At 38.8% G+C, this 12,341-nt stretch overlaps 2 protein-coding genes across 2 annotated transcripts in view; one reads left to right on the forward strand and one right to left on the reverse strand.

The window, feature by feature from the left end:
* Positions 1-8,762, reverse strand: part of LOC122809503 — a 1,292,286-nt gene extending 1,283,524 nt beyond the window's left edge. Inside the window, exon 1 of the mRNA XM_044081059.1 lies at positions 8,435-8,762. Coding sequence (XP_043936994.1) covers positions 8,435-8,501 — 67 coding nt within the window. The 5' untranslated portion in view covers positions 8,502-8,762. The remainder of the gene's footprint in view (positions 1-8,434) is intronic.
* The window catches only part of MEMO1 (mediator of cell motility 1), a 1,101,660-nt gene that overhangs the window by 642,655 nt on the left and 446,664 nt on the right, over positions 1-12,341 (forward strand). The gene's annotated exons all lie outside the window — the stretch shown is intronic.

Raw genomic sequence — 12,341 nt, forward strand, 5'->3', positions numbered from 1 at the left:
TAACATCAACGTTAGGTATAACTGCCGTGGCTTACTTGTAAATCACATTGATTGTGATGTGTAGGGTCCTGACTTCAGGCCTGGCCGACACAGTATATTGAATTGCTGGACAGAAAAAGGGCTGTTGGACAAAGGACATGTACAACACTTCTCAGCTGTGGTTTTTCATTTCACTGCCGATTCACGTCACACATAATCTACATTCTTACTGTGATACGTCACCCCAGTTCACATTAAATTGCCTGTATATTGTTATATAGCATAAAATTAGCAAGATATGCTTGTATATGGATTTTGCGTCGTAAATGAGTGTGTGCTGCAGTCGAACCAGCAATGTCTGTTCAATAGTTGGATGCTCTAAGCACAACACTATTGGTGCTTTGCTTCATTTACATGTATACCCATGGTTCATAGTTACCCGAACACATGCATCAACACTTCACTAACACTGCAGGCTTACATTTTCCTGTTGGTTAAACCACACTACTACACATGCGCCATTCCCTACTGCTTTAGACACATCCCGTATGTTGGCTCACTCCAAGTATATTCAGACGTCCCAAGCTTATAGTTCTGGGACATACGTTCTTATCATGGACAGGGTGTTCAATTAGTCTTCCGATTTTTGGCTCATCTGAATGTTGACTGGAACTGCCCTGTACCTGTTTGAAGGTCCGATGTAGCACGTGGACATAGTTAGTTCCATGTTTAGCATCCTACCTGTGGTTGGGGATGCAGAGGTGTGCTCCTGTCTGGCCAACTTGATATCACAGAACTAAATATTACGGGGAGGGGGGGGGGGTTCTGCTGCTTTTTCCCTTCACATTCATTATGACTGCTATATTGTGACCATGTTCATTCTTAACTAGTTATATATTATACCTGTCTGTACATACACATGCATATACACTTACAAGCCTATTTACATTACCCATAGTGCTGAATGACCGCCACATACCGTCGTGCATACACACTTGCATAACTGCTTATGTCTAGGGTTGCCACCTTTTCAAATAGCCGCAGTGGGACATATTCGGGACACACATCATACTTTACAGGCTGACACATACCCACGGTCAGTACAAAGGATAGAACATTACGTATTTGCCTAAATGAGAGCTTATTCTTGTAGCAGTTTAGTTGCTTATTCTGTTTCTTGTCACATGTAGGTATTTTACACACAAGAAATAACTATTTTATGCAACTATTACATGAAATATGGGACATAATTATGTCCTACATTCCCAGGACATTTGCCATTTGTAATATCTTTGGTCAGGACACAACTGCCCAAAGAGGGACCGTCCCTCGCAAAGTGGGATGGGTGGTAACCCTACTTAAGTCTGCTTTACAGTGCCTTAATCACTCTATATCTGACTGCCATTGTTTTGACCTTCATATAAAATTAGCCCTTGCATGGCTTGGACCTGGGAACAGGTACACCATAGTCGCTGGTTTTACCACTAAATCATCCATGATACATCCTCTATGAACAGTAAATGACTCTACTACTGCCATTCCACAGTACTGGCGACATATGTGACAGTCGGGTGGTGTACATGTTACTATGCATATGTTTCTGCAATGCATATGTATACATTTGCAAGTATACATGTTTATGGATTGGACACATACGTGACAACTACCTATATGCATGTATGTGTGATGTGTAGCTATACGAATATACCTATGTATGTTTATAGATATGACTGCATATCTGGAGTTATACATAGTCGCTGGTTTTACAACTAAATCATCCATGATACATCCTCTATGAACAGTAAATGACTCTACTACTGCCATTCCACAGTACTGGCGACATATGTGACAGTCGGGTGGTGTACATGTTACTATGCATATGTTTCTGCAATGCATATGTATACATTTGCAAGTATACATGTTTATGGATTGGACACATACGTGACAACTACCTATATGCATGTATGTGTGATGTGTAGCTATACCAATATACCTATGTATGTTTATAGATATGACTACATATCTGGAGTTATACATGGCCATGCATATGAACGACCGCATATGGGAGGTACCTGTACCGTTTGTGTACAGAGGTTGTGTGCATCATTACGACGAGGAACCTGGATGGGGTATACAATTCATGGAAATGTACTATTTGGAAGATGGCTATGGAGATGCTTCATGTGAACATGTGTAAGGTATATATTCCTGTGGGGAGACGTGCATCACAGTCAGGTGTTTACTCCCGGGTTGTAGGCTCTGCAGGACTGGCGCAGAGCAGGGTTGAGGACAACTACTGCTCATACCACATGTGTCCAGATGTTTATGGAACTGGACATCGTGTCGTGCCACCAAGTCTATTCTTTGGAACAGATACTTATCCCATGAGGGATATCCAAAAATTTTGCAGACCACTAACCTCGATTCTTTTGGATTTATGAAAATGAGGTAAGGTTATACATGCAAGGGATAAATAGTTTGTAATCCTGAGACTGCCTAGGGTGAGACTGCCTAGTAAATATGAGTAGGGATCACTATGGGCAGATATGGGTGTGCCAAGCTAGCAGCCTGAGTATGGGTGGTATTGGTGGACGTTCAGAAGGGGGGGGGTGGTGTGCTGTGGAGGGGATGATGGGTATTCAATTATGTATCCAGGTGTGTTGGGGTTGGATAATATAACAACCAGAACAGCAACCAGGAAAAACAACAGCCACAATCCACCAAGTAGCAATTTATTCTAAAACTCTGACGTCTCGGCCACAGCCTTCAAGGAGTATACATCATAAAAAAACACAAGCAAATATATAGTAAAGCAACATGCCAATTATACAATTATCTAATAATAATTAACAATCAATTTAGCAGCATTTTCCAATTAAAATCTTCATTCAAACCAAACGGAGACAATGTTTTAAACTTTAAAATATACACAGCTTCTTTATGTAGTAAAAGTGATTTAATATTAACATTATTATATTCAGAAACACAAACTTGTTCTAAAACAGTACCTTGTAAGCCCCTGCTATTCCCATTATGAAAATTTTGGGTTTCCAGTATGTACATGGAACTAGTGGCCATCCTCCCCATACTTTGCAGGCTTTGCCATATGGAGAAATGCTAAGAATTTCTAGATTATGTAATGAACATCAGATATTTAATAATGAATTATGTTCAGTGTTAGAATCCTTTTTGTTTAGGGGATATAGCAAACAAGTATTAGAGGATAGCTATAAGCGTTTAAATGGTGGCAAAAAAATTAATAACCAGTCTTGTTTTATTTTGAATAATGATAACAATACGTATAATAGGGTACAGGAGAATAGAGAGAATATATATTTTGTAACTACATTTGGTTGTTTTACTACAGAGTTTATTAAAATTATTAGACAATTTTGGAAATATTTATGCTCATTAGGCAGTGTTCAGACATGGCTAAACTTGGAACTCAAATTCTCTTACCGTAGGGGTAAAAATATAAAATATTTTTTAGTTAAAAGTAGGTTTAATTTACCATTGGATGCAATTTATCATAGTGTTGATAAGAAAGGCACTTACCCTTGTGGTAAATGCAAGGCATGTAATTTTATTGTATCTTGTTTTCCATATATTAACAACATCAAATTTAATACTAAATATTCCTTTCATTGTAATTCAGTGGGTGTTATATATGCATTACAGTGTCCATGTAAAAAATTTTACATCGGTGAAACTAAAAGAGCCTTTAAAATGAGGCTATTGGAACATATTAGGGACATTGACAATAGAAAGGAAGAAAGCCCTGTAGCTATGCATTTTTTTAATTTTCATAATGGGAATAGCAGGGGCTTACAAGGTACTGTTTTAGAACAAGTTTGTGTTTCTGAATATAATAATGTTAATATTAAATCACTTTTACTACATAAAGAAGCTGTGTATATTTTAAAGTTTAAAACATTGTCTCCGTTTGGTTTGAATGAAGATTTTAATTGGAAAATGCTGCTAAATTGATTGTTAATTATTATTAGATAATTGTATAATTGGCATGTTGCTTTACTATATATTTGCTTGTGTTTTTTTATGATCTATACTCCTTGAAGGCTGTGGCCGAGACGTCAGAGTGTTGGGGTTGGATGACTGAGTTCAGGCCAGACCATTATGTGGGTGTGTGCTGCTAACATGCACTTTTTAATGTTCATACGTTTGTGGGCTTGTGTTCTACAGTATAGCCCGTCAGGTTGTATTGTGGATGTACATGTTTGCTCTTTGATTTTCTTTCTGATTCACCCGCTGCTCCATCGTACACCTCCAGTTCACCTATTGTGCATCCTACCCAGTATACACTTGGCGAATTATTACATTACCCGTCACCCCCCACCCCCATATTCCTCATTAACCGTCCATCCCTTCTCTGGTTCACAGCCCATGGCACAGACGACTGAATACATTGCATACACTGCATATCTCTGGTACAAATATGGTTGTGGGGACTACCGTAGCATTTTTGATCTTCCACATGCTGTACATCACACACATAGGTACGCACAAATACTTATCTTTCATGACATGGTAGGTAGACCCGGGTAATACCCGTTCATCTTTGGGCCATCCAGACAAGGATGACTTGGACTGTGAATGGGCAGATATTGTGTGAATGCTCTGACCATTGGTAGGGTTGCCACCTTTTCAAATGACCAAAGTGGTACATTTTTAGGACACACATCAGAATTTACAGTCCAACACATACCCACGGCCAGTACAAAGGGTAGTACTTTAGTTTTATGCCTGAATGCAGGCTTATTGTTGTAGCAGTTTACTTGCTTATTCTGTTTCCTGTAACATTTAGGTATTCTACATACAGACATACGTATGTTATGGAACTATTACATAAAATGTGGGACATAATTATGTCCTAAGATTGCAGGACATTTAACAGTTTAATATTTCTGGTAAAGACACAGCTACCCAGAGAGGGGATGTTCTTCACAAAGTGGGACGGGTGGTAACCCTAACCATTGGGCTAGGCTTAGCATAGGGTGGTGGTGAGCTAACACACTGCGTTTCGCTTCCACTTGGTATAACAATCAACACTACCATGGAATACGGGCACAGGGTTTTAAATGTCATTTGTTCGAGGGACAGGGACTCAATATTCAGCTACATGCCTTTATGTTTACTTTTTATTTTGGTGTTCGCAAAACTGTCTTGTATGCTTTGCATACATTTCAATATCCACGGACACTGACAGGAGCGATTATTATTAGAGGCGGCCTGTACTAGTTAGCATTTTAGGTTGTGCATCTGCAGCCAACATGTTCACGCCTCCATGCAGTGCTTAGATATGCTCCCTGCACTCGCACACATTTCCTATGCATGTGGCCATTGCGGCAGCGCGTCATCATTAATATGCATGTGGGACTGCTGCGCCATCTCTACACTGCATGGTCGGCGCAAGGCTAACGCCGTCCTTGTGCTGAGCTTCATAAATCCCGGGGTATGTATAGTTACCAAACCGACTTCTAAGTATGTAAAAGCTGATATGTTTAACATTGTTAAAATATTTCTGATTTTTTGCTAGTGAGGCTCACATGTCTGTGACAAATAAAGGCTTGGTGCTTTGGAGCACTACCTGGGTTTTATGATTTTTGGAAATTATTGTGACTGAGCTTATCAACAAAATTTTAAGACCACTAATTTCTCTGTGTTTTATATTCAGAAAAAGGAGTACATAAAGCCAATGACTTGCTAAAAATGTTATCTGAATTTGTTTTTGAAAATTTTCATTCCCACACAGTTCTATTTATTTATGACCTACAAGAGGAGACAGGAAAGACAGCAGCCTCTGAAAACAGTGCCAGACCCTGTAAATCACTATACTATTGTCCATACATTCACAATTGACATCCTAATAGCAACGTGACAGTACAAAATAGGAAAAAAGTACCGGACTGTTTTTTTTTTGTTTTGTTTTTGTTAACTACATAGTTACTGTGCATGTTTGTTTTCTCTTATTCTATTTGATGGGATAAAATAGTTTTATTACTAGAGCAAAGCAGTGATGAGGTATAAAGACAGAAGAGAAAAAAGCTGACTCACTCAAATCTTCTGAAGAACTGTTGCTAAAACACATTTTTTTCTCACAATATCAAATTACGTAGGATGCAAGTGATTGAAACTGAAACCCCTTTTCAGCCACTGTATGGTAAATTTAGCATGTAAAATAAATTCTTATGTGCAGGCCTTACAAAGTTATAAACCTCTGATATGCAAATATAGATCTTACAAGCTTATGTAAACAGTTAAAAAGTGTCAAACTAATTTTTAATGGCAATGTTATTAAAATGAAAGCTAAAAACTTTTCACAAGACTACGAACTTATTGTGTAAATAGTTATATTGCATTAGAAGAAGAAGGATTTATATGCACATAACAGCAACTATTCAAAAACTGTCAGCCATATGCCATTATTACATATGTCATAGTTGCTGCCATCAACTTTCATTTGTTTCTAAAAGAGGTCTGCAGCCATTCTTGCACTAAATACAGTATGGACTTAATAAATCTAATTCTGTACCTGGTGCTGCTATTTTATCCTTTGTCCAACATCAGAAAGACAAGAATGATAAATTACTCTGTATAGTCTCACCTCTGTATCACTGCAACAGATCAATGCATACAACTCAAGAATGATGCTCATACAATGAAAGTGTGGCATGAGTAAGGACACAAATCGTATTCTGTTCCTGTACCAGATATTCTGTTTGTATATAAAATAATTATCCCTATACTGGAGTTAATACTATTTTGAATGACAGACCCTGCTGGTAAATTCCAGAAACGCAACTCTCTAGCCATTAGTTCAGATCCTTTAGTAATCAGCCCTGGAATAGAAAATGATGCGTATGTGTGTATTTGCTTCAGTTGACAGCATGCTTGTTTGACAGCTGTTTAAATTGCACAGTTCTTAGGGTTTGGGGATATTCCCTTTCCCTTATTTTGTGTGATCTCAGCGTTAGTATATATAATTAGCAGGGGGTGTGGGAGGCACAACTCCCCTACAAAAATTATTATTTTTTTGTTTTTAGTTTTGCATGCACAGAGGTTGTTTCTCTGTGCATGTGTGGTAGTCTGTTGACATTCACATTTCCGACAGTGTCCATTTGGGTTGTCTACTAATGCAAATGTTGACGTAACCTAGTATAATCATAAACTAAAATATACATGTATTTGCTGAAATATGCTACACAACAGTTTTTAAGCTATCACATTACAGAAGTATGTGAAACATTTAACCCAACTGGTTAAATATAAATACAAAATGTGAAGCTTTGCTTATAGGATTCTGACTAACAGTCTGTGGTGTATGAATGATTATTTTCTTGAATTTGCAATTGGCAATCTATATTAAAAGAAAATAAAAGCTTTTTGTAAATGTTCAATATTAGTGGCAAAATTAACAAATAAAAAGATGAAGTTTTATTGCATATCACAGGGAAATCTCCATTTTTTTATATATGAAGTACAAATCACTGCAATAATGTATACATAGTACAAAAGTGGCTACATTATGTGCCTTGTTTTAGTCACTTAGGCAACTGTTTTAACAGAGTAGATCATTACTGAAGGACTTAAGTAATTACAGCGTACCATAAATGTTTATAAAGCAAAGGAAGTAATTAGAAAAGAAGTACAAAAATCATCTCCACAGTTATACATTTTTTACCCTTTAATAATTTTTTTTGTGCAATGAATTTAGGGTACCCTCATGACAGTATCCATAATATCGATTGTGGGTTCCCAGGAGTGCTTTGAGAATATATGACTATGGGTGGAGCACTTATTTCTTCAGATCATAATCATGTCTGTGGTCAAAATATGGAAAATATTGTGACACAGAGCTAATCACCATCTCTGCAAAACAATACATGTGATAAACAGTTTCACATGGAACCTGCAACCAGTATTCCTCCAGAGAGAATGATTATCATGAATATTTTAGGTGACTTACAGTTATAAACATTTAAACTTAAGAGATTTGCTATTTTAAATATAATTATAGGCTCATGCTTAAGATGCAATTCTTTAATTTCTTGCATTACCAAGCTTTTCCTATAAGACAGTCTTAATTGTTATGCGACTATGTAATGGTCAAACTACACAAATAAAATCAAATAAACGTAAGTACTCATGCAAAAAAGAAAACGTCAATAGCTGCTCTAGTAATATTCACAGCTTGATAAGACTTAAAGAAATGTTAACATACATGTAACCAGACATTTATGTTGTGTTCCAGATAAACAGCTACAGCTTTAAAATAAATTATATTAAAATGTTGACGTGCGGTAAATCATTTTCATTCTCTACGTCTCTGTAGTTTTTCTGAAGGGTAAGATAAACAAGCAGGAGTCTTTGAAGATAAAGTAAAAACAGGATGAATGAGTAGGAAGGTAAGCAGAAGTGATTAAGAAGGGCCACTTACCTGAAGCTGAGTGAATGAGTAGAACCAGCAACAGTCCTGCCATAGTCCAAGTCTCAAAGGATGGCATTGATTTTATTCAGAGGAATCACAATATCCCTTCAAGAAACAGTAGTTTTAGATGAATATGTATAGCATTAAATCCGAGCATGTGAAAATTAACCCTGCCTCTGTATTCCGTTCTCATGAAATAAATGAGAAATGGCATCACTGTATGTGAAAACAGTAAAATCCTGTTTGTGTTCTGTGGAAGGCATCCTCTATACTGTCACCTCATTAGTCATTTAAATCTGTTTCGCTTATTTGTTTCCAGCAAAGTGTTCAGACAGATATTACTTAAGATGTGAGCTGTCAAAAGTACAAAAATACAGGAAGGAAAAGGGCAGTGTTATACAGCACTGCATAATAAAAGGAAGGAAAGAACAGCTTCTAAACAAAAGGTTTTACAACAGCCTTGTTTAGTATTCTAAAGCACACCATTAACATTTTTAAGCAGACATGGTAATCCTTAAAAAATAAATAAAATAAAAACATGTGTGCATGTATGTGTGTGTGTGTGTGTGTGTGTGTGTGTGTGTGTGTGTGTGTGTGTGTGTGTGTGTGTGTGTGTGTGTGTGTGTGTGTGTGTGTGTGTGTGTGTGTGTGTGTGTGTGTGTGTGTGTGCGCATGTGTGTGTGCATTCATGTGTGTGTGTGTGTGTGTGTGTGTGTGTGTGTGTGTGTGTGTGTGTGTGTGTGTGTGGGCATGTGTGTGTGTGTGTGTGTGTGTGTGTGTGTGTGTGTGTGTGTGTGTGTGTGTGTGTGTGTGTGTGTGTGTGTGTGTGTGTGTGTGTGTGTGTGTGTGTGTAAAAACAGGGAAAACTATCAAGGCTGAGCCTCCTTAAAACTAAAAAAATTATGAACTGTTAAGCAATCTCACCTGAGATGCAAAGTAATCAAACATTCATCTTGTTTAGAGGTCAATGCTACTTTATTGAAAAATAAAAAAATGTTAAAAAGATGAGCACTTTTGCTTTAAGTGATCATCAGATCCAGCTTCGATATATATGGCATGCATTATTTATGCTTTAACACATAGTTCATTGTCAATTCACTTAAGATGGGGGAGTCATAAATTCATGCTATAGACTGGCCAAATTAAGTTAGGCTAGTTCTCATCCCTATTTCCTGTTCTGCACATTTACTCCTATTGGTAGAGGATAGGATGGGAATACAACACATAAGCCATAACCTATGTATGTAGTGTCCAGTAGATACAGACACTTTATATACTTATTGTCACTGGCTATGCACATCCATTAGTACATCTACTTAGCTGACATCCAATAAGTAGATTGCATTTTCCATATTAAAAATGGGCAACAAGTGCTAACAAATGCATGATGACCAGTTAAGTTGTAACCCTTATGATGCCGTAATTATAATTACAACTACTTTGGACCTGTATGACCTCCATACACAAAATCCTGGCTTACCCACATATTGTCCAATAGAAGTAGGAGGGGATTATGCCACTGAGTCCCAATCAATTTATTTGGAATTTAAAAATCAAAAATTGCAAGAAAAGGTGAGAGAAATTAGGATCAAGCCAGACACAATTTGACATCATTGATATGGTACTGCACTGAGGCTGTGAAAGAATTCATGGGTACAAGAACTTCCACCAACACCAGGGAAATGCATACAAAAGGTAAGCTTTTGGACACATTATTTAAACTTTTAATTTTAACCAGTAGTGGTAGAAGCAAACAAAAAAAATAGCCATGGGAGCAACAATGACCCCAAGCCAGGCAAACATCTCTTTAGCAAAAAGGGAAGAAAATACCAGCTACAGCTCTGAGCGTTTCCCATATATGAATAATTATTCATAGGTTCATAGGTTCATAGGTTTATACTAGGCTATCTGCCCTAAGGCATTTATAAGCCTAGCCCAGAGTTTTTGTGGCCTACGCCACCCCTTATGTTAAAAAATACTGTGCCCATTAGTTTGTTGTGCCTTTGTCCAGCAGTGACACAGAGATGATTCCCGGGGTAAACCTACGATCTCCCATCCACCGGTCAAGATTTCTCTTGAACAGAGCCAGCGAGGTGCTCTGCCTCACATGGACCGGGATTTTATTCCACAACATAGGGAGTCTCTGGGTGACAAATCTATCCCTCCAGCATGTCCTATTTATATCCGTGCTAAGGTTTAAGTCGCTTGCTCTAGTGGATCTGGTAGATTTGGATTTTCTGAGGTGGAGCATGTCCATTAATTCCGGGTTGGACATGGCCTTGTATGTCAGGCACAGGTCACCTCTGAGCAGACGGTATGTGACTGAATAGAGCTGGAGTTTCTTCAGTCTGGCAGCATATGACAGATTTTGGAGTCCCTTTATTCTTTTGGTGAGGAACATTTGGGGTCTCTCCAATTGCTGCAGGTGTCGGGTGAGATACATCCCGAATGGGGCATTGTACTCAATCATTGGTCTGATAAGTGAAGAGTACAGGGGAACAATGACCTCACTCGATCTGGATGTGAATCCCTTCATGATCAGGTGGGCAATGTAGAAGGTTTTTCTAACCACTTTAGCAATGTGAGTGTCAAAAGAAAGGCCACTGTCAACCTGGGTCCCCAGGTCCCTGATAACCTCTTCTGTGCTTAATGGATTGCCACCTATATGGTAGCTTGGGGTTACCTTGTTTTTCCTGAAGGGTATGACTATACATTTTTTGGCATTTAACTTTTGGCCATGGCTCTGGCACCAGCTATCAGTTTCCGTGAGACCCCTCTGTAGGATATCTGTGTCCGATGTACTTTCCACTATGGCTCCCAGTTTGCAGTCATCTGCAAACTTTGTCAGCCATAGTCCTCCTATGTTAGCCTGTACTTCTGAGAAGTACATGCCGAACAACAGGGGGCCAAGGACTGAGCCCTGTGGGACACCACTTGTGACCGGCTTGGAGTCTGACATGGCGCCAGCTACTCTAACCCTGTGGGTTCTGTCCTTTAGCCAGTTTGCAACCCATCTTGTGACATATGGGTTTACATTTAAGCTGGTAAGTTTCTCTATAATACCCGAGTGGGGTATTGTGTCAAAAGCTTTTGCAAGGTCAAGGTAGGCTGTATGGACTGCCTTTCCCTCATCAATGGCCTTGGTGACTGTTTCGAAGAAGTCGACCAAGTTCAAAAGGCATGATCTGCCCTTGACAAAGCCAAACTGGGTCGGGTCCAATGTCTGCAAGTCCCCTATGTCTTTGTTTATGAGTTCCATTATGATCCTCTCCATAGCTTTGCAGACCAGGCTTGTTAAGCTTATGGGGCAGTAATTACCAGGGTCCGTAGAGGCACCGCCTTTGTGGAGTGGGACCACAGTTGCCGTACGCCACTCCTTGGGCATGTATCCTGTGGTAAGGCTAAGATTAAACAGCTGCCTTATGTGCGGGTTTAGTTCCTCATTGAGTTCATGTAGCACACAGCCGGGGACACCATCCGGTCCCATTGATGCTGTGTTTTTAGCTTTAGAGAATGCAGCTTTCACCTGCGCATTGGAGATGTCTGGGAGGCTGCACTCCGCTGGGATAGTTATCTCTCCTTTTGGGGGGGGGGGGGTGAAGTTTGCACTGAACCTGTCTGCCAGTATGTTGGCAATGTCTGTGGGTTCAGTGATTTTTGTATAATTTTGGACTAATTCTGAGCATATCTGGGAGTTTCCACCCAGGTTTCTAACATAGCTGAAGAAGGCCTTATGATTGTCTTTTGAATCTATGGCAATTTTTCTCTCAAAGTTGGCCTTGGATGATTTTATGAGTCCTCGTATTTTTTTACTAATAATGATCAAAGGTGTCTTCTCTTTTATGGATTTTGCTCTTTCATGTAACAGCTTTCTCCTCTTATTGTAAAGTTTGTTTATGGCTGGGGTCCACCAGAC

Source organism: Protopterus annectens, chromosome 8.part0 (assembly GCF_019279795.1).
Source record: "Protopterus annectens isolate FY-2018-M chromosome 8.part0, PAN1.0, whole genome shotgun sequence".
Lineage (NCBI taxonomy): Eukaryota > Metazoa > Chordata > Ceratodontiformes > Protopteridae > Protopterus > Protopterus annectens.